This window comes from Nyctereutes procyonoides, unplaced genomic scaffold (assembly GCF_905146905.1).
Source record: "Nyctereutes procyonoides isolate TBG_1078 unplaced genomic scaffold, NYPRO_anot_genome, whole genome shotgun sequence".
NCBI classification, from domain to species: domain Eukaryota; kingdom Metazoa; phylum Chordata; class Mammalia; order Carnivora; family Canidae; genus Nyctereutes; species Nyctereutes procyonoides.
This window is the reverse complement of record NW_026575148.1, coordinates 6114326-6137336: the sequence shown is the minus strand read 5'-3', so window position 1 is coordinate 6137336 and position 23011 is coordinate 6114326. Positions and strand designations below refer to the sequence as shown.

The 23011-nt window shown below is 35.1% G+C and overlaps 1 protein-coding gene across 1 annotated transcript in view; it reads left to right on the top strand.

Annotated features, from left to right (window-relative positions):
• The window catches only part of KIAA0825 (KIAA0825 ortholog), a 391927-nt gene that overhangs the window by 95444 nt on the left and 273472 nt on the right, over positions 1-23011 (top strand). Inside the window, exons 6-7 of the mRNA XM_055312867.1 lie at positions 9958-10119; positions 20658-20752. Coding sequence (XP_055168842.1) covers positions 9958-10119; positions 20658-20752 — 257 coding nt within the window. The remainder of the gene's footprint in view (positions 1-9957; positions 10120-20657; positions 20753-23011) is intronic.

Genomic DNA, 23011 nt, shown 5'->3' with positions numbered 1-23011 from the left:
CACATATGATAAGAGATATAATTAACTGAACTTCAGCAAAATTTTAGGCTAAGAAAGGGATATTAGGAAGATATTTCATTAATAATGTGCCATTGAGCATACAGTCCTTAGAATTTAAACCTCATTTCATTACACTAGAAATGTCTTTTTATTAAGATGTTCCCTGAAAGAGTCAGCATTATCTAAGTATAACTGGGAGTTAAACCAGCATAAAACAGAAGTCAGCTGAGAAAATATTCAGAAATTTGCCCTGGGTACAGTTCTCAATTTTGTCTGGATTCAAATGTAAGCCATTCTTTGATTAGCATCTTTAACTAATAGTGGCCACATCAGGAGTCGGATATTCTCTCTCATGTTCTCAGTCAAAAAAACAAAATAAGAAAGGTAGAAAATAGGAGAGGGCTACAAGCATTATACCCTTGGCAAATGAGCAAGAAGTCCGATCCCTTGTTAATGTAATACTGCCAGCTTTTGCCAGAGAAGATGGAATGGAGTGTGGGAGAGTTTGTTATCATTTAGCAGTACGTTTAGGTAACATCCAGTGGAGCCAGTGTTGGCCTGGGAATCGTAAAGGGTAATCATAGAAGCAGTTTCTTTTCAGTTTTTCTCATTGACCCAGAAGAACAGGTTTAATGTGCCTCCATCCTCTTGTGTCGGTTAGGTTTTTCTTGCTACATGAAGCAAGGAGATATTTGTTGTGTGGGCCCCTCCAAAGGGAACAGCAAGCCTCCCTGTCATGTGGAGGCTCTTGTTGGGTCATAAGATTTATTTCAGATGCAGCAAATCTCTCTGTCCATATGTCTATCTGCTTTATTTATTTATTTATTTATTTATTTATTTATTTATTTATTTATTTATTTATGAGAGATCATGAGGGAGCAGAAGGAGCAGATGGAGAGGGAGAGAATCTCAAGCAGACTCCACACTAAACTCAGAGCCCAATACAGCACTCAATCTCATGACCCTAAGATCATTAACCTGAGCTGAAACCAAGAGTCAGATGCTTAACCCACTATACCAACCAGGCGCCCCTGTCTACTTACCTTTAGATCAGGAATACTGATCCTGTCAATGGAGGCAAAATTAAATACGACAACTATCTTGGCCTAAAACAATCAAAGAAAGATTTTTAAAATGCAGAAGGGGGCACCTCCGTGGCTCATTCAATTAAGTGGAGGTCATAATCCCAGAGTCCTGGGATTGAGCCCTGGGTTGGGCTCCCTGCTCAGCCAGGAGTCTGCTTCTCCCTCTCCCTCTGCCCCTTGTGTCCCCTGCTTGTGCTCTCTCTCTCTGTCTGTCTCTCTCTGTGTCTCTCTGTCTCAAAAAAGTAAATAAATAAAAATCTTTTAAAAAATGCTGATGAAGTATATGAGACTCAGTCTTTTATAACAGAATGTTTTGGTTGTCATATATGACTGTCAACACAGTGCTCCGTTAGTACTGATCTGTGTGTTTTTTTAAGTTCCTGAGAGGATGGGGTAGTAGTTATTCTTCAGTTTATCTCCCCAACTTACCCAGAGCCTGTGTTGTAGCAGGCGAGAGAGTTAGTCATCTCTGTTAATGTGGAGACCTTTTATTTTATCATATAGCCAGTTTGAAGAGGAGATTATAAGGTAGAAGCTGGACTAGACTTGTCCTGCTTGCAAAGGGAAGTAGAATTACTAAGGGTTGTGGGTCTCTATAGTGGAAGGGAGACCTATGGACCTACTTCTCATGAAGTCAAACAGACCAAGGCAGAGGGCCTCAAGCTGATCAGTAGAAACCTAAGGCCTCAAAGGATCTGGAAATCTCCCAGAGCTATATTCAAAACATTGTTTCTGTGAACATGGGTGCATAACTTAGATTCTAACAAAGATAATTGCCTTACACAAAATCAAAACCAGTGTTTGGAAGGACCCACATAGCAAAGGAGCAGTGGCAGGTCTTGGAGTGGTCTATCACACAACTTTGTGAGTGTTTAAGCTTAGAGATGGTTGAGTCCATTAAATAATATTTAAAATAGTAATATTTAAAATAAAATATTTAAAAATATTTAAAGTGGTTTATAGTAAAACAAGATCTCTTGATATGCTTATTGTTCTTTCTCCCCAAAATATTTCCTGTTCACATTGGCATGTAGTAATTAATGTTAAACTCTTTTAACATTAGTAATTTACTAAAGAAACATGTTTAGGAAAGGGAGATGAAGCCAAATAAAATGAGTTAAAAGCAGTTGGTTTTGTCTCTGACATTCAACATTATGTATCATTTTGAAATCATTCATTCATATAGACACTCTGATGAGTAGTGGGAATGCAGTAATGGGGAGAAAGGTTCTCAACCTTTAGGAGATTCAAAGACACATCTCCCAGTTTAAACTTATAATTACACAGTAAGTGCTAAAATGAAGCTATATGTGAGGTGAAATAGGAAGGAGCATGTCGAAGAGGAAGCTAAGTTGGCCTAGGATCCAAGGGCAGGCTTCTCAGAGGAGATGGTAATAATATCCAACATTTATACAGCACTTACTCCCTCTCAGTTAGTGCTCTACTATTTTAACTCAGTAAAACCTCATGCACTGTTGAGTCATAGACTAAGTAACTGTCCAAAGTCACATGGCTGGTAGGAAGTAGTGTCAAGATTTGAAGCCAGGCCACATGGCATATAATTCCACATGTTAGCTACTCCATGCTTCCACTTCTGTGCTTCTGTGGTACCAGAAACAGTATTCCATAAAATATAACATGGGGCTGGGGGGATACGGAAGTTGGGAAAGACAAAGAGACACAGAGTAGCCCAACTTCTAGTTTCTAAGAGTTAAATGTTTTCTGATTTCAAATTCAGATTCATTAACCCCTACAAGAATTTTTTAAAGATTCTAAGTAATTTTGGGGTATCTCGGTGGCTCAACCCATTAACCATCTGCCTTTGGCTCACTCAGGTCATAATCCCAAGGTCCTGGGATTGAGCCCCACATTGGGCTCCCTGCTCAATAGGGAGCCTACTTCTCCCTCTCCCTCTGCCCCTCTGCTTGTGTGAGGGGCGTGCTCTCTCAAATATATAAATAAATCTTTAAAAAAATATATTTAATTTCTAAACCCAACATGAGGCTCGAACTTACACCCCCAAGATCAAGAATTGCATGCTCTACCAACCGAAGCAGCCAGGTACCCCAGATTCATGAACCGTTATGAGGTTCAGCTTTCCCTCAAGTTCCTTCTCTATTGTCTCACCATATAGAAGAGGGTCCTGAAACTTATCTGCGGGGTATCTAAATTTTCACACACTCAGCTTGTGTTGGGTTGCATTTCACTCCAAAGTTAAACACTTCATCCTTCCAGTAATTTATTCTGTCACTCATTATTTTCTCAGTTTATAGTTTTAACCCTGTCTGTTTTGGGTCCCACATACGGAAGCTTCCTGACAAGAGATAAGAAATAATAAATTCAGTTTTGAAAACTAAGGTAGGAATCCTGTTTTCATAGTTTTATGTCAAATGCTTTCCTAGTTGTAGATATTTGGAAAATGATTAAAAACCACAAAAATAATGCTGAAGAGAAAGGGGAAAACAGCTTTAATTTCTTCTTTAATATGACAAAAAGCAGTGCCTGTATGTTGCCTCTGATTTTCCATGTACTTATTAGGCTAATGTGACAAAGAAGATTTTTTACACACTTGGGGACATAGTGTTTGCATTCTGTTCCTTCCTCTTCAATGTGGCTTCGTGGAAGCTGGCACTCAAGGAGGCACCACACTCATTCTGGCCTCTGGAATAACAGTTTGCTCCAAAGTCCCATCAGCTTTGGGGAAGTAACTTGGGTACTGGAAAAAGTACTGCTTATTATTTGTTCCTCTGTGGTCCCTGCTGACTTCTTATTGTAATATTGTTAACAAGTTTTCTTTACTGGAAGAAATATATTCCATTTGGATTGTGTCATGAACTTCATCTGGAATAATGAGACTTCCAGTAGCTTTTGTGCATTACCTCTTTTTTACATCATTTTTCCGGTGGCACCAAGAAAACTTCCTCACTGAAAATGGATCCATTTACAGACAATAGAGTGGCTAGTGTTCATTTTTCTTGGGAAAACTGAAATGTGTTTCTTTTATCCTATTATACTGATCCGTCAGCTTCAGATTATCTGATTTTTGAGCTTCTCATTTTCTCCTGTATCTTAATGCTATTATTAACAAGAATTCTGTTGCTAATGGTTCTGAAAACTAATACGTGTGCTTTCAGCAACTACCTGTACTTTTATGGTTTGTCTGATTTAGCTGGACTTTGATAATTACTCCAAATACTGCTTTGTTGTGGATCAAATGTGAGGAGCCCTAATGTCCCTCAAGATTTATTTTCAATGTCCCTAATTTTGCTACAAGAGAATGGAATTAATATTATGACTGTTAGTCATGAGATGCAAAACACCTTTCAGTGTAGAGTCTATAGTCTATATTCTTTATGAGTGATACATCCATATGGATGTATATTATGAGATATATCTATATATAGATATATATTTGGAGAGAGAAGAGAAAGGGTTTCATTTAATTTTAGAACAATAGTTCTATGAATATGTGACTATTATTTCATCCTATAATATTTTTCTAAAGTATACTCTTTTTTAAAAAACTTGAATGTAGTTGACACATAATGTTACCTGAAGTATGCTGTAAATTTTTTTAAAACACACACAAAAAATCCTATTTTATTTTTTTTTAATTTTTTATTTATTTATGATAGTCACACACACACAGAGAGAGAGAGAGAGAGGCAGAGACACAGGCAGAGGGAGAAGCAGGCTCCATGCACCAGGAGCCTGATGTGGGACTCGATCCCGGGTCTCCAGGATCACGCCCTGGGCCAAAGGCAGGCGCCAAATCGCTGCGCCACCCAGGGATCCCAAAAAATCCTATTTTAGAGTCATTTGTATCAATATGCTCTATCAAGTTCCTAGCTTATCATTGATTTTATATTTTTTGCACACATTTTCTATTTTAGAAATAATCTCCAAATTTCTTTTGTCTAACTACTGAAAAGAGTGTTATATAATACTGTATTTATTTAAATATATATTTGTTTCTTTATTCCCAGGCTTAGATCTATATTTATTGTTTTGAAAATGCATTTCAGGAATAGGTATAAAATCTGTCATTGTTCTAAGTCAAACCTAGATATTCCTAGGACCTGTGGTATTTTATACATTTATTTCTTTAACCAGTTTTTTTTTATAGTGTCCACTCCGTGTAAGAAATTATACTGTATTCTTGACAAATTATGGTGAAAATACACTGGAAATAATCTCTGGCCTCATGGAAATCTTTTCACATTTGTGATGAAAGAACCTATAAAACTACAACTTTTCTTTGAGTGTTTTCCTAGGAGCAGTTCTTTTGCCTGGGCAAATGTGTAGGATATGCTCTTAGAAATTTCCTACAATTGTTCCATATTCCCTCCAGAATTTTTTAAAAATCAGGAATCAGAAAAAAAAGGAACATTTCTTTTTTAAGTTACTAATGTTTTTACATAATAGCACCTCTTTGGTTGACTTGCTAAGACCAAAATCCCCAGATTTTCTGATGCCTAGAGAGTAATTTTCTGCCATAAAAATTTTTAGCTAGAATTCATGGCCCCCTCAGGCAGTGGTCTCAAACTCCAATGGGCAGAAAACTGAGTTGGGGCACTTGCTTAAAAGGCACTTGGTGATGGCCAAGGGTTAAGCATTTTTAACAAATCAGGAGTTCCTGGACCACAGAAGCCCTATGACAGCCACAGTGGACTTCGGATAGTTCTGTTTATCCCTGAAACTGTGTTTTTGTAGTTGCTTTTTGTTGTTTTTCAACAAAGGGAAAGGGTTAATTATAGGGATTTAGGAGGCTTTGATTAGTTTCTCAAAGAGGTCTGCAGAATACTATGATGCTGTCAGGAGCATAGTTTACAAGTGAAAAAATACACTGGTAAAATCAGTCAAATAGCAACAAGAACCCTCCACTAGAGATCTAAAATGGGAGGAAAGACTACAAGGTAGACAGTTCTCAAGGAGTGCTGTGGTCTAGAGCAGTGTGCCCTCAACAGCATTGCTGTTTGAGAAAAATCCCAAAAGTTAATATATTTGTTGGTAAACTGGTGTTCATTGGTCAAAAAAGTTTGAGAAACATTGTTTTTTTTTAATTTACATTGTTATAAAATTAAAGTGTTTAATATTCTAATTTGCATTGTGAGCCACTTTAAGTAGCATTTAGTATGTAGTGATTCCTAAAGCTATTTGATCATAGAATCCTTTTCTTTTCTTTTTTTTTTTTTAAAGATTTTATTTACTTATTTATGAGAGACACAGAGAGAGAGCCAGAGACACAGGCAGAGGGAGAAGCAGGCTCCATGCAGGGAGCCCGACGTGGGACTCGATCCTAAGTCTCCAGGATCACACCCTGGGCCGCAGGCTGCGCTAAACCGCTGCGCCACCGGGGCTGCCCCATAGAATCCTTTTCAAATGAATTTTGGGATATGCCTTTTGATGAGGGACAGACATTCATTTTTCAGTGCAGCACATAAAAAGTAACTTTTATCATAGCTCTGTCATGAAGAAAACTTTAAGTTATGTTCTAAACACTAAGAAAGCAAGGAATTTTATATTATGTTTTAGAAAAATTTTTATTAAAATAACATAGGGGAGTAAAAAAATACCCTCAACATGGACTTATTCTTTGTTAGTTGATGGTAAATTAAAATCTTACCCTAAAATGCCAATTTAACTTTTATCTATAATATTATTAGGATTTAGGAGAATTTCGTATTTTCTAAGAACCATAGAGCTCATCCTGTAATAGAGTGAAAATCATTATTTCACATATTTTATGCCAATGATTGGTGGCCAGCTAAACATAGTTGCCTGTGTATAAGCCTGTATGTCCAAAATTTCCTGAAGGAAGACACTTGCATAGTGTTTAAGAAAGAACAGAGAAAGGCCAGATTAGTTTAAGGGGAAAGTGAATAGACTGTATCCAGATAAGGTTTTCTAGGAAGGTGAGTTGGAGGGGAGGAACAAACAGAATGGTGAAAGAAGAAGGAAAGAAAGATTAATTGAGTGAAAATAAATGTACAGGGGAAATCCTTTCCTAATTTGGTTGACAGTGAAGAGTCTAAGGAACAGAAAAATAGGTATGTATAGGCAAATAGAAATTATGACCTAAGATGTGATGATTAGAACTCTAGTCCTATGAGATACTGTGGGGAAAATAAGACAAGTTTGAGCTATGCTATTTCATCCTTTGTGTTTAATTTTGCTTTAATTGGACCTTCACAAAATGAATTTATCACAGAATTATTTTTCCATAAATTAAGAACCTTCACAGTAGCCCTTGGGAGAACACTGAGCTAATAGTAATAGGAAATAAGGACTGCTAATTAATGGACCACTACCATAATCATTGCTTCTTTGGAACAAAAATGATTAGATTTAGGTCATACATATTATTCTGTCCTCTTTCATTATTAAGTTATAAAGATGCATTGAATGGAAATAGATTTACCATTCACTAAAGTTTAACTTCTGGAATACAAGATTTTTCTAAATCCAGGTCATGAAGGTAAGACCTCTTCATATAGAATCCTCAGACCCTATATAATTTTTAAACAAGTAGCACTCAGGGTATAGTGTTTTGACTCTTAAAGATTTTTTGGGACTAGGGGTACTTCTTTATTTACTTTATAAATACAGTAATTCTAATTAAAATAGAGCTGCACGAAACCTTCTTAATTTCTAACTATTAAAGAATGAGGAAGAATTCTTAAAGTCTTGAAAGTGTTGCTTATAAATAATTTAGTTCCAAAGGGACATGGTTAAGATTTAGAAAGCTAAATCAGTCCCTCCAACCACATGAACAAAGCTTAAAAGAAATCAAACAGGCAAAATGAGAATCGAGCAACAGCTAAATGATTCACAATATATTTATTCTCTTTTCTTTCATTTTTGGATCATGATTTTCATGGCAAAATCTTAGTTGGATGCTGATTGTACATGTTTGTGTTCTCTAGCACGCCTGTGGAAGAATGATGGGTGTGAGCAGGGCTGTTTAGAGATAGACTTTAATGTATGTGGGTCTAACATCAATTTAGAGATGAAATAGTTTTTGTAGGTACTCATGGGTGTGTGTGTGTGTGTGTGTGTGTGTGTTCCTTGCTTTGCTCTTTAAGAACAGGACTAAATTCCAGTTTAAATTGGCTGACAGGTCTCTCTCAAATCATCTGCAAAGGTACCATGACATTTTTTACCCTCAGTAAAAACCTCTATCCTATGGTTAAAAGTCTGATGCCAGCATTTAAAAGTTTGACTGAGTGAAGTGAATCACCCATTAAATTGGTTTGTTTTTGGAACGTACCTTTTAAATCCATGTGATGAAGGCAATGTTTTTTCACTTGGAGTCACCAGACCTTACGTTATTTTTAATTGGCATTCTCAGTATTTTCTTACCAAATGCACTTTACACTTTCTTTAGAAGAGTTTACAAATTTTCCCATTTGTCTTTAAGCCTCAAGATAGTTCTTAAATACATGTTTTAAGAAGTGACAATAATAAAGGAAGAATTCTTTAAATCCTTGAAAACTTGGTCCCAAGTGCCATTTGGGGAGGGCAGTTTAATTTCTATATGCTTAGAGTATTTTTAGAGATATTTTAGATATATTAAAGATATTTTTCTATATTCAAGTGGTAGTGTGATTTAATTATAAGAGAAAACAGCATTAATTATAAAAGGAAAAAAATCAACCTTTATTTATTTTAAGTTGGTTTGCTCTCATGAAAGAAATTGATATGACAATTATTTAGACCGAAGTTATTTTTAACCATGATTTCATGAGTTATGTAGTCTAGATTGAACAACTAAGTTACTTCTTTTTAATGCTATCAGAGGAATGCTTCTAAGTAAGGTCTTAAAAAGTCATATCCTTTGTCTCTTCATTTTTTTCTTTTAAGTTAAAATTTTTTTTAATTTCAGAATTACAAAAAATACTCAGATTCCTCAAATGTTAATATTTTAGCACGCTTCCACATTTGCATCCACTTTCTCTGAAAACCATGTTTTCCCTTGAGAATAGATTATGTATATTTGTCCTTATATACTTCAGTGTGTATTTCTTAAAAATAAGACCATTCTGTTTCATAACCACAGTATAGTTATCCATATCAGAAAATTAATAAATAGGGACACCTGGGTAGCTCAGTGGTTGAGCTTCTGCCTTTGGCTCAGGATGTGATCCCAGGATCTGGGATTGAGTCTCACATCCGCCTCCCTGCATGGAGCCTGCTTCTCCCTCTGCCCATGTCTCTGCTTCTCTCTCTGTGTGTCTCTCATGAATAAATAAATAAAATCTTAAAAAAAAAAGAAAATTTTTTTAAAAAGAAAGAAAATTAATAATCATGAAATAAGAGCTTTAGTTTTAGATTGTAGACCTTACTCAAATTTCACCAAATTAACCCAATAATGTTCTTTATAATCAAATAAAGTAAAATACCAATCATGTTAACTATAGTTATCATGTCTTTTAGACTCCTTTTGGCTAAAACATTTCCTGGTCTTTGTGTTTTGTGTACTTTTAGAGTACAGACCAGCTATTGTGTAGAATTTCTGTCAATTTGGGTTTACCTGATGTTTCCTCATGACTAGCTTCAAGTCATGCCAGACTTTTTAAAGAATAGAACTATATAAGAAGTGATTTTACAAACAAATCACATTCCTATTTATAACTCTGAGAATCAATATAATTATTTAATTGGCATATTTGCATCAAACAGAATGTTTCTCTCCAGCTTCCCAAAAGAAAAGACACGTAGGAGATTTATATGCATTTCTTAAAAAACAAATTTGGTTTAATTGTTGATTTTATTAGTTTTGATGGCTTATGGAATCACATAGATTGTTTCAATATTTACTGAGAAAACAAGTAAAATGTACAAATATGATAGTATTGATCTCTTTCCACAGTTACTCCTGAATGCCCACAGAAAAGAAGAAACTTTTTCCTCTCCTTAGATAAACTCAAATTCTTATCGCAACTCATAAAATCTTTCTTGGAGCTGGAAAAAAATGTTGAAGAATTATTGGAAGAAATATTTGTATCACTGAGGACACCCAGAAATATTTCAGGTAACATGCTTTTTTTGTTTAAATTTGTAAATCTATTCTCTCTGTTTTCTTTTTTTCCCCCTTTTTTTTTCTTTTTTTCTCTCTGTTTTCACTTCTTGCTGCTGAATCTGTACCATTACTTGAAAAAAAAAATGCATGATAGAATTCTTTAAATTAATTATTTAAATAAATGTTAAATGTAATACACACCATAAAATTACATTTCTATCTTATATATGTGGCAAATTCTATAATTGTAATTGACAAAGCATTGTAATACAATTCTGGATAATGATCTTTAGATGAAATCAAATTAAATTTTTTTTTTTTATATTCAGAAAAACGCAGCCTGGCTTATGGAAAAAATAAGCATACTGGATGATCTAGTAGCTCCTCTTCTGCTAGTAGCAGCCAAGTGACCTTGGGCGAAATATTTTAGCTTTCTTAGACTCCATTTTCTCATCTTCAAAATAATGGTGTAGGTCTAAACTAACTTTCTCTTTGTTTTCTTTTACTGTTATATGCTTCAAATTTCAATGTGTTATGTATGTGAGAATTAAATGATTTAGTGTATGTATTTAAAAGAATGTCTAGTAGGTCACAATAAAGGTGAACTGTTATAAAAGTAATTCTAATTTTATACAGTTTTTAGTCTTTTTTTTTTAGTAAAGATTTTATTTATTTATTCATGAGAGATACAGAGAGAAGACAGAGTCATAGCCAGAGGCAGAAGCAGGCTCCTTGCAGAGAGACCGATGTGGGACTGGATCCCAGAATTCCAGAATTGTACCCTCTAAGCCACCTAGGCATCCCTATTGTTTTTAGTCTTAGCAAAATCCTTTTGAAGAAAGTTATGCCATGTATGTTAAAATAATATTTCTAACATTAGAGGTGAAATTCAAAGGCATAATAGTTAAAATATGTTCATATCTCTACTTACAAATATTTTCATCTGTATCAGAAAGTTCTCTTTTACATGATACCATGTATCATTTTAAAGACAATAAATATAGTTGGTGGCTGCATTTGCAAAACAAAGTGAGGGAACCAAATGATTAACAATCAATCAGAAAATTTTAAAACCCAGTTTCATAGTAAGGAATTACATTTATTTTAATATGTTTACTTTTGTGTTTATTTTGCCTGGGTAAATAATGTTGGAAAAGTTATAGGGTTGAAGTTTCTTTTATATTAGGCATGGCTTACTGCCCTTCTCTGTGTCAGATTAAGTTTTAGTAGCACTGTAAAATTATAAAGTAGATAATTTTTTCAATTTTGGAGAAAATCTGAAGAAAAATTGAGGTGGATTTCAGGTTTCTAAAGCTGACAAAAGTCCAATAGGAAAATAATATAAATATAAGACAGAAAATATGAAAATTAGAAGACAGAATGGAAAAATAGATTTAATTAGGAGATAATATGAACCCTAGAGGGTCCTATATATTAAACTGACTGGGTTGAAGAAAGATCTAGTAGATCAATATGACATCCTAATTTGTGATTGACATCTTGGTGCCTCAAGCAGTTGACACTTGGTGTTGCTACTCATCCATCATGCCTGGCTAAGATTTTGCATCTCACATCCACATCTCTAGCAGATCTTTTCTGAAGTGTAGATCAAGAAACAAAGCAGACTCCCAACACATCTAGACTCTTACCTCTTGGGACTCATACTGTTTTGGTCCTAGACCAGAATCTAGAGAAATTAGGTAAATTTTAATAACTTTATTCCTTTAAAGGGAAGCATTAATTCAAAATTATAATTGTATTAGAGAAGTATTATAAAGATACAAAACTCAAATGACCAACAATTGAAGCAAAGGTTTGATATTACCAATTTCAGAAAAAGAAGACTCATTTAGATTAAAATTGAGCAATCTCGTGATTTGCAAATGCTATATATTTGAGGGAAATGGTTACCATTATTGAATAAAATCAACAGAGAAAATATATAATTATGCTACAACATTCTACCTTACCCAAATTTGTTATTATATAAGCAGCATGGCAGATAAAAGTAACTTCAAATCCATTAATAAGAATGTATTATAGAAGCATGGTTGTGGGTTTTTGAACAAAGTATATGAATGGAATTTTAAAAGACAGGTGTAAGAATGTCTTAAGTACTAGACCATCCCCATATGATACATGTTTCCTCATTGTTGAAATTCATATTTTTATAACAAAGCTAAGATTAACTTAATGTGACATAACTTTATATAAATGGCTCCTTGAAAAGAATGATTATGAGGGAAATCGTCAAGAAAAACTTAATCAATTCTTATCAAAAGCATCGGTTTCTTAAATCAGGAGGGAAAAGTTTCCTTGAAACAGATGATTAAAGAAACCAAATGCATCTTAAGTTACATGATAGTTAATGTTTTGCTTGGAAATCTTGTGTCAGAGAGAATAAGGGGGGAAAAAAGATCAAGTCATTTGGTTTCCTGTGTGTTTCTTTTAATTGGAGCATATTTTGCTAATAAAGATCTTGGAAAGAGTTGCCTACTATGTCCATGTAACCAAAACAATGTGATGAAAATGAGGGCTTTTTTTTTTTTCTTATTGTCCAGATGTTTTAAAAATATCCAGGGGCTTAACATACATAGAGAAAATATAAAGATAATTAAATATTTTACTTTTTACTTTGATGTTTACCACTATATTGTCAATTTAGCTAAATTGGCAGTGCTCTTAGTAATTTGAATATGATGCAATAGATTTTGTAGAGACATAGAAGTATCTTTAGAGAGAAATATTTATTATTATATATATTTCTTTTTTTTTTTTTGGTCATGACTTGATGGTTTTCTATTTTGGTCATTTCAGCAAATGATAGGACATTATTTGACTATAATGGTACCTTACGGTATTTCTTTTAGGTGATTGTATCTTCTGCAGTGGGCTCAGATTTGATTTATGGGGCACTTCTAATGCTCCTTTGGAATAAAGTTGTTCTTTGGGCAATTCCTCAAATTTTCCAAAGGTGGCATCTGAGATTTATCTAAACCAGGAGGTTTCTTGGCCCTCATTTTTCTTTAGCCCCAGCAATGACAAAGAGCAATGGCTGCTTCAATTGGATGTAAGAAGAACACTTAGGGTTTGTCTCAGAAGAATCAAAGATTTCAGATCTTCTGAAAGATTGTTTGTACTCTTAGGGGGTCTTAAGAGGGGTCAAATGGCTTCTAAGAGTTCCTTAGCTAGATGGTTAAGGGATTGTATTAGGGAGGCGTATGTAGTTAAGGTAAAGAGGCTCCTAGGGTTTGTAAAGCTCATTACACTAGGACTTTAGCTGTTTCTTGGGCAGAGAGGTCGAAGGCTTCCACATTGGAAATTTGCAAGGTGGCCACCTGGGCTTCTCTTCATACTTTTTCATAGTATTATCTCTTGGATGTAGTCTCTTCCACAGATTCAGCTTTTGGTGGGAGGTTGCTTGTGAGCCAGAAAAGAACAGTGAAGAAAAGAAAGACTTGTAGTTCCCACTTAGAGCTGCCAACAAGGCAAGTTGCTTTGTAGTGCACACAATGGGAGCCTATGAAGACCAATTTGGGTGTGAAAGTGGATGTCACAGGGAAGTACTGCCAACCTCTACTCTCTATGAAAGAAAGCGACAGTGTGGAAACTAACCAGAAATGTAAAATGAACCACAGTGAACTCTTTAGGGGGAGACTATTTAGCAGCTGGCATTCCTGTGACCCTCTGCACTCTACTGAGGTCCTTAATCTGGGCATACTCTTAAGGAAACCAGTGTTGACTGCATACAAATAAGTATGTTTTATACTGATGAGCCAAAAATGAGCTACTTCTCTAGGGAATGCTAATAAGTATATAGAGTTTTCAATATATATTTAAATAGATAAAATAATTTATCACACGTTCACAGAGCTCGTAAAGTTTGACAATGCCAAATTTTGATATTGACCATTTTGAGTTCTAAACAAACACAAAAATGCCTTAATTCATTAAAACCACAAGATATTTATTAGTCTAGAATCAATCTTACTAATACTACCTTAAAATGATCCCTTTTACTCTTTACATAGGATTAGGTTTTCAATTTTTTTTAACTTTCTGGGGAAAGATTGTATTCCAAAAGTTATCATAACTGCTTGATAATTCATTTTCAATATTACTATGGAATTGCTTACTGGCAAAAGAAGTCTTGAGAATCTTATCTTTTTTTCTTATTCATCTTGAAAATAGACAAATGGTTCGTATAACATCAAAGCATGCTACTTTGAGTGAATAAGCATAATGTATTTGGAAGTGAAATGATAAATATAAGATAATTAACTTTTTTTATAAGTCTCAAACTATAGCTGCATAATGGCAGATAGTTATTTCCAGAAATAAATCTGCAGAGCTTGTACCTTGAACTAGTGTTATTTTTCTAGAGTTAAATATCTTTTTTTAAAAGATTTTATTTATTTATTTGAGACACCCAGAGAGAGAGAGAGAGAGAGAGAGCGCACAAGCAGAGAGAAGGGTCAGAGAGAGAGAAGCAGACTCCTCATGAGCAGGGAGCTTGATGTGGGGCTCGATCCCAGGACCCTGAGATCATGACCTGAGCTGAAGGCAGACACTTAACTGACTGAGCCACCCAGGTGCCCCAAATATCTTTTTACATTAGCTGGTTTTATGAGCTCTCTGTAGAAAAGTAAAGTGACATTAAGAATCTAAACGTGGTCCCATCATGTCATTAACTATTTGATCTTTATTACTTTCTTCTTTAAAATTTGTTTTGAATAGTAGTTGATACATTAAAGTAAGACTTTTAATAAGACAAAAGAATATATTGTGAAAATTAAGTCTTTTTCCACTCTAGTTTTCTAGTTTTCCTTTCCAGAGACAAACAACTATTTTGTATATATCCCCAAGTTAAAATAACATGAAATCTTGTCATACTATGCAGAGCTTCTTTTTTATTAACAGTTATATAGAAAGACTTTATTCTTTCAAATAGGTGAGTAATTCTCCAATGATATGTGTACTGTAATTAACCAGTTACTCATTGATGAGCATTTAGGGTTCTGTTTTTCTCTATATTTGCTACCACAAATTATGATACAGCAAATTCCTTGAACTTTGTCTTAAATGTGCACATGCATATCTGGACAGTAAATTTCTAAAGTGAAATTGCCAAGTGAAAACGTATAGTAGTTAAGAGAATGAAAAGACAAGCCATAGACAGAAAAATATTTGCAAAATACATATCTGATAAAGGGCTTATATCCAAAATATACAAAGAACACTTAAAATTCAACAAGAAAACAACAACAAAAACTCAATTAAAAATGAACAAAAGATCTAAACAGAGTCCTTACCAAAGAAGATATACAGATGGCAAATAAGCATATGAAAAGATGCCCAATGTCATGTGTCATCAGAGGAATGCAAAGCAAAACAAAGAGATATCACTACACACTTGTTATAATGGCTAAAATCTGAAACACTAAACACTAAATTCTTACAAGGATGTGAAGCAACAGGAACTCTCACTCATTACTGATAGGAATGTAAAATAGTATAGCCTCTTTAGAAAATGATTTCATTGTATCCTACAAGCTAAACATTGTCGTATATGATCTAGTAATCACACTCCCAGATATTTACACAAATGAGTTGAAAACTTATGTTCATATAAAAACCAACACATTAATGTTTATAGGAGCTTTATTCATAATTGCTGAAAAAACTTGGAAGCAACCAAGATGTCCCTCAGCGGTGAACAGTTGAATTATGGTGCATCCAGACAATGAAATATTATTCAATGATAAAAATAAATCAGGTATCAAGCCACAAAAATACATGGAGGAATATTACATTCACACTGCTAGATGAAAGAGGCCAATCTAAAAAGACTATCTATATTGTATAATTCCAATTAAATGACATTCTGGAAAAAGCAAAAGTATAGAGACAATAAAACCAATAGTTGCCAAGGGAAGAGAAAAGGGGGAAAGAGGTGAATAGATGGAGCATAGGAGATTTCTAGAGCAGTGAAATCATTCCATATGTTACAGTAATGGTAGATACATGGCATTATGCACTAGGTGAAACCCATAGAATGAATAACACAAAGAATGAATCCTTAATTTCAAAATGAATTAAAGACCTAAATGTGAGACCTGAAACCATAAAAATTCTAGAAGAGAGGATAGGCAATAATTTTTCTGATGTCAGCTCTAGCAATATCTTTCTAGATCTGTCTTCCTGAGGCAAGGGAAATAAAAGCAAAAATAAACTATTGGGACTACATCAAAATTAAAACTTCTGCACAGTGAAGGAAACAATCAACAAAACTAAAAGGCAACCTAAAGAATAGGAGAAGATATTTGTAAATGGCATATCAAATAAAGAGTTAGTATCCAAAATATAAAGAACTTCTCAAACTCAACACCCCCAAACCAAATAATCCAATTAAAAAATGGACAGAAGACATTAACAGACATTTCTCCACAGAAGACATCCAGATGGCCAACAAACACATGGAAAGATGCTCAACATCACTCATCATCAGAGAAATGCAAATCAAAACTGTAATGAGATATCATCTCACACCTGTCAGAACAGCTAAAATCAACAACACAAGAAACAGCAAGCATTGGTGAGGATGTGGAGAAAAAGGAAGCCTCATGCACCATTGTTGGGAATGAAAACTGGTGCAGCCACTGTGGAAAATAGTATGGAGGTTTCTCAAAAAGTTAAAAATAGAATTAACATATAATCCAGTAATCACACTATTGAGGATTTACCCAAAAAATACAAAACAAAAACAAAAACAAAAACAAAAAACAACCCATTAATTCAAAGGGATATATGCAGCCCTATGTTTATAGCAGCCTTATCTAATAGCCAAATTATGGAAATGGCCCACGTGTCCACTGATTAATGAATGGATAATGAAGGTGTGAGATATATGATGGAATATTATTCAGCCATAAAAAAGAATGAAGTCTTTCCACTTGCAATGACATGGTTGGAGCTAGAGTATAAGGCCAACTGAAGTAAGTCAGTAAGAGAAAGACAAATACCATATGATTTTATTGATGTGGAATTTAAACAAGCAAAAGAAAAAGAAAGAGACAAACCAAGAAACAGACTCTTAACTATAAGAGAACAAATTGATGGTTACCAGGGGGAGGTGGGCAAGGGAGAATGGGTGAAAGAGGTGGTGGGGATCAAGGAGGGCATTTGGGGCAGCCTGGGTGGCTCAGCGGTTTAGCACCTCCTTCAGCCCAGGGTGTGATCCTGGAGACTCAGGATCGAATCCCACATCAGGTTCCCTTCATGGGCCCTGCTTCTTCCTCTGCCTGTGTCTGTGTGTCTCTGTGTGTGTGTGTGTCTTAATGAATACATAAATAAAATCTTAAAAAAAAAAAAGGAGGGCATTTGTTCTGATGAGTGCTGAATGATGTATAGAATTGTTGGGTTGCTATATTATACACCTGAAACTAATATAACACTGTATATTAACTATACTGGAATTAAAATAGAAACTTAATTAAAAAAAAGAATGAATCCTAATGTAAACTATGAGCTTTTGTTAAATATAATCAATATTAGTTTCTCATATGTAAAAAACATGTCACCCTAGGGCACCTGGGTGGCTCTGTCGTTAAGTGTCTGACTCTTGATATCAGCTTAGTCTTGATCTCAGTCAGAGTCGTGAGTTCAAGCCCCACAGTGGGCTTCATGCCGGACATAGAACCTACTTTAAATACACACACACACACAAACACACACACACACGCACACCCCATACCAATGTAAGATGTTAACAATAGGGGAACTGATTAAGCAGAGAGAGACAGAGTATATGGAAACTCTATACTTTTCTGCTAATTTTTTTTCTGTAAGCCTAAGATTGCTCTAAAAACTAAAGTCTACTAATTAGAAAAAAAAAAAAGTACGGACATTTTGAAAAAGAATGCCAAGCCAGTTTGTCACATCTATTTTGACTATTAATGGTATTTTTGTTATGCAGAATTTATTTTATGCAAAATTATGTTATAGTTTCTGCATTTTATGTCCTTCTGAAAAATCACGACACACATCTTTTAAAATATTCCATATTTTCTTTTCATAGCCTTATAGTTTCATTTTTCTTTATTTAAAAACCTTTCTTTTTTTAAAGATTTTATTTATTCATGAGACACAGAGAGAGAGGCAGAGACATGGGTAAAGGGAGAAGCAGGCTCCATGCAGGGAACCCCAATGTGGGACTCGATTTCGGGTCTTCAGGATCACACCCTGAGCCAAAGGCATTCAACTGCTGAGCCACCCAGGTGTCCCTATTTAAAAGTCTTTCATTAATCTGGATTTTATTTCAGTATTAGAATTAATTATTTAGAGGGATCCCTGGGTGGCTCAGCAGTTTGGTGCCTGTCTTTGGCCCAGGGTGTGATCCTGGAGTTCCCGGATCGAGTCCCATGTCAGGCTCCCTGCATAGAGCCTGCTGCTTCTCCCTCTGCCTGTGTCTCTGCCTCTCTCTCTCTCTCTCTCTCTCTCTCTCTGTCTCTCATGAATGAATAAATAAAATCTTAAAAAATAATTAATTATTTATAGTATCATTTTTTTAAAAAAGACATAGTGAAGTGCAAGCCATAGAGAAGCCATTTTAGGTTAATGGTATAACATTGATCTAAAGCCCTCTCTATGTTGTGGTGAATGTTGAGAAATGAAGCAGGATCCCTAAACTACAGTCCATAGGCCCTTGGGGCTCACGAATGCTTGGTACAAGAAGGCCTAGGAATCCCCAGGAGCGTGTGAGGGTGTATGTATGTGTGCACACCTATCATGCAATCATCTTGTGCATTTGGGATGGAGTAGTCTAACACTTTAATCAAGTTCTCAGGAGTGTTAACAAATCCAAAATGATTATGTAACACCGGAGTTGAGAAAAACTTTTCCTCACAATATATAAACTCTACTAAAATTTCCGTACTTACCTGTCTAGAGAATATTTTTAAAATTGTACTACTGAGGAATCACTCATGATTATGCTCATAGAACCATATTTAGAAAAAACAAAAAACAAAAACCCACACATCTTCCAGATGATTATATCAGTCACAAGTTCTACTGATAAGAATTAGTAATATTTTGAAATTTATTTGCTCAGGACACAAACAGAAGCCGATTCTTAAGACGTTAAAATTTTTAAAAATGCATCAGGGACACCTGGGTGGCTCAGCGGTTAAATGTCTGTCTTTGGCTCAGGGCATGATCCCGGAGTCCCAGGATCAAGTCCCACATCAGGCTCCCTGTGTGGAGCCTGCTTCTCCCTCTGCCTATGTCTCTGCCTCTCTCTCTCTGTTTCTCATGCATAAATAAATAAAATCTTTAAAAATAAATAAATAAAAATTTAAAAATGCATCAAAGTTTATAATTCATCATCATATATCAAATCTAAGCAAAAACAAAAGAAATGGTAACTTATTCATTTCAAATTAAACTATAATTAATAGAACCTTACTGGAAAAGTGGAAAGATCTCTTCTTTTTTAAATAAGATTTTATTTATTTATTCATGAGAGACACAGAGAGAGAGGCAGAGACATAGGCAGAGGGAGAAGCAGGCTCCACGAGAGGAGCCTGATGTGGGACTCGATCCCAGATCCTGGGATCACACCCTGAACTGAAGGCAGACGCTCATCGGCTGAGCCACCCAGGCGTCCCTGGAAAGACTTCTTTTTGGCATATTTTTATTAGGTTTTTGTAGCTGTGTTTTTTTTTCCCCCCTGGAAAAGATTTCCTTAATTCTAAAAGATGAAAGGTGAGAAAATATTTCCATTTTAAGAGCTAAAGATTATTTCTTATCCCAGTGTTTGTGTTTTGCCAATGGATTATTGATATACTTATTAATAGTGTAATTTTTCCTGATGTGCTGATATTTACCCATGTAATTTTGTTCTTCATTTTAAGAAAAGAAATATTTATGTGTTAATGAATACCACCATTTCTTAAATGAACCATCCTTAAATTCAGAATTTAAATTTTTTTAAAGGTTTTATTTATTCATGAGAGACACAGAGAGAGAGAGGTAGAGACACAGGCAGAGGGAGAAGCCTACTCCATGCAGGGAGCCTGACGTGGGACTTGATCCCGGGTCTCCAGGGTCAAGCCCTGGACTGAAGGCAGCACTAAACCACTGAGCCACCCGGGCTGCCCCAGAATTTAAATTTTTAAATGAACAAGGAAATTAATTTACTTTGTACTTTTACCCTATGTTATCAACATGAAAATGAATTAATGACAGAGGGATCTACATTTTACAGATTGTATATGCATGTATATCAAATATGTTTATAAATTTCATTTAGTTGTATGTATGGAAGGGGGCTCTATATAGGTTGATCCTGTAGGTATGGTAATAGTGATGGTGACATCATCCTACATCTTGTTGACAATATTCTCTGCATCTTGATATGTGTGTGTGTGTGTGTGTGTACATACTAGGGATAGAGCTTTTCTTCATAATTTTAACATGACTGTTAATTCCATTTGGTATGATTTGTTTTTCTTAATGTATGTTTATGTGTTTTCTATTCTCTTGCCTAGGAATTTCAGATCCATCCAATCAAGAAGTTATTATAGAGAAACCTAGAACAAATGTAACCAGAGTCCTTTCAGAGCAATTGCCACCAGTAAAAGAGGTGAATGAAGAAGAAAAAAAAGAGTGTTTTTTTTTTTTAACTCGTATATAATAGCATCATACGTCTGTGAATGAATCCATTATGAGTCAAAATGTCTTGGGGTTTGTCCTTTGCCACTAAAAAAAAAAAAAAAAAAAAAAAATCCTGATTGAGAATTAGCTTATAAGTCTTGACGAAAATTGAAGTTAGTTGTTCTCTAGCACTGTCTGTTCCATGGAAGAAGTAGGGAGCTGGAAGTGAAGAAACCTTCATCTTATCCCAGTTCATGGTCTACACTTTGAGAATTTGGGCTATGAAAACTGTCGAAAGTGAGAAGCTGGAAATTAGAAAGGAAAGAGGAAAGAATAGTTTGAACTGGTCTCACTTTAGTGTGCCCAGTCTGGGCCTGTTTGTTCTAGATCCATTGCTACTCCTCCCTTGCTCTGTTTTGTATTCTAGAGAACTACGCCTTCCAGGCTTCCTTGTTTTCTGGATTCTGGCAAGGTTTGGCCAGTAGAAGGTATTAATGGAGAACAGGAGGGTAGATAGAGAGAAAGAGTATTTCTTCCCCTCTCTCTTTAGGAACCATCTCTAGTAGTTGCTGTGACTCTTTCATCTACTGTACAGACCTTGCTCTCAGCACATGGTCCCTTCCTTTCCTGGTTCCAGTTTCACCTGTTGGGTCTGCCTTCCCTTTAACTTAGACTGATGGCCCCAGGAACTACAATCCCATATACAGTCCCTTTTCTTTGTTCCTCCAGCCCTTAGAAGTAGCTCCCTGCTGTGTTAATACCTGTCTTGCTTGTATCTCACATTTGGCTCCTCAAAACTCCATCACTTTAGTAACAAACACCCTACATTAAAATTCCTCTTTTTGAAATGCCTAGTGTGGTTTCTGTTTTCTGAATGGATCTTGACTGATATAACAGGTAAATATTTAAAAGGGGGGGAAAAATCCCAGAGCTTCAATTTAGAAAGGAGGGGAAATTATAAGGAAAGTGGAAAGTTATATATTATGCTTTAACTGAAAATCAAAGTAGGTATTAAGAAATTAGCTTTCGGTAATGGGAGAAGGGTAATCAACAGGTATTCACAGAACAGAAAGCCGCACTATTTCCTCTTTCTTCTTCAATCAACTAGTAAGTGTTCTCTATTCTAACCAGAATATGTGTGAAGCCAAACATCAGATGGGGAAAATAGAAGTAAGCAAATAGTATTGCATGAAAACAGCCATCTAGCTGTTTACTTCTAGGAGTTAACTGTTAACTTCTAGGAGTTGATTTGAGTAGTAGTTTTCAGTTTTGTTTTGTTTTTTAAGAGAAACTGCTAATGTGCTGTGTTTTTTGTATTTTTTTTAAAGATTTCTATTTATTTATTTGAGAGAGGGAGAGAGCAAGAGAGCACAAGCATTGGAGAGGGAGAAGCAGGCTGACCATCCAGCAAGGAGCCCGATGTGGGGCTTGATCCCAGGACCCTGGGATCATGACCTGGGCAATGGCAGCTGCTTTGATTATTGATTATCGTTGTGGAATCATGTAGAATTTTAGCCCTGGAAGATGTATCATCTTTATTACTTTGTATAGTATATACAGAAAGCACTAAATAAATGCTGAATGGGATGAATAAGTAAGAAAATTAAGCTAATGGTCATAATATCAGTAATTTTAGACCAAGGAAATCATATAAATAATCCAAATCAGCTCTTTTATTTTTCTAACCAAAAAACTGGGATCCAGAAAAATACATAATTCAGCCAGGCATATTGAGCCTAGAGTCTTCTGAAGCTGGAATAGGTGAATTATTACAGTAAATAAGATTACATTGAAGCAGGGAAAATTTAATGCTAAGCTTGGGTCCACCTATTGCCTGCAATTTTTTAGTACTTAAGAGAACATTAGAAGACTTAGGGATAGTATACATTCATAATTATATTGAGCCCAGACCCCAAGAAAAAAGACAAAAAACACCACCAGCCTCCATTCACTGCAACCTCTCCCATTCCCCCAACACAGAGCAATGCAGATAATTTAAATTCCTTTTTTGGAATGAGAGTTGTGTTGCTTACCACTTTATGGGTGAAGAAACTGAATAAAATTCTAAAGAAGTAAAATTCTAGAAAGGTACTGTGATATAATTTCCCTGAGAAATTTCTTGTTGCTATTTTTTGGCTTGTCTGTATTTCTAAGAGTGAAAAAGAAATAAAAGGTTGAATATTAAACTCTGTCTTGCGTTGCAATACTTATTAACAATAAACTATAAGAAAGACTATAAAAATCTAAT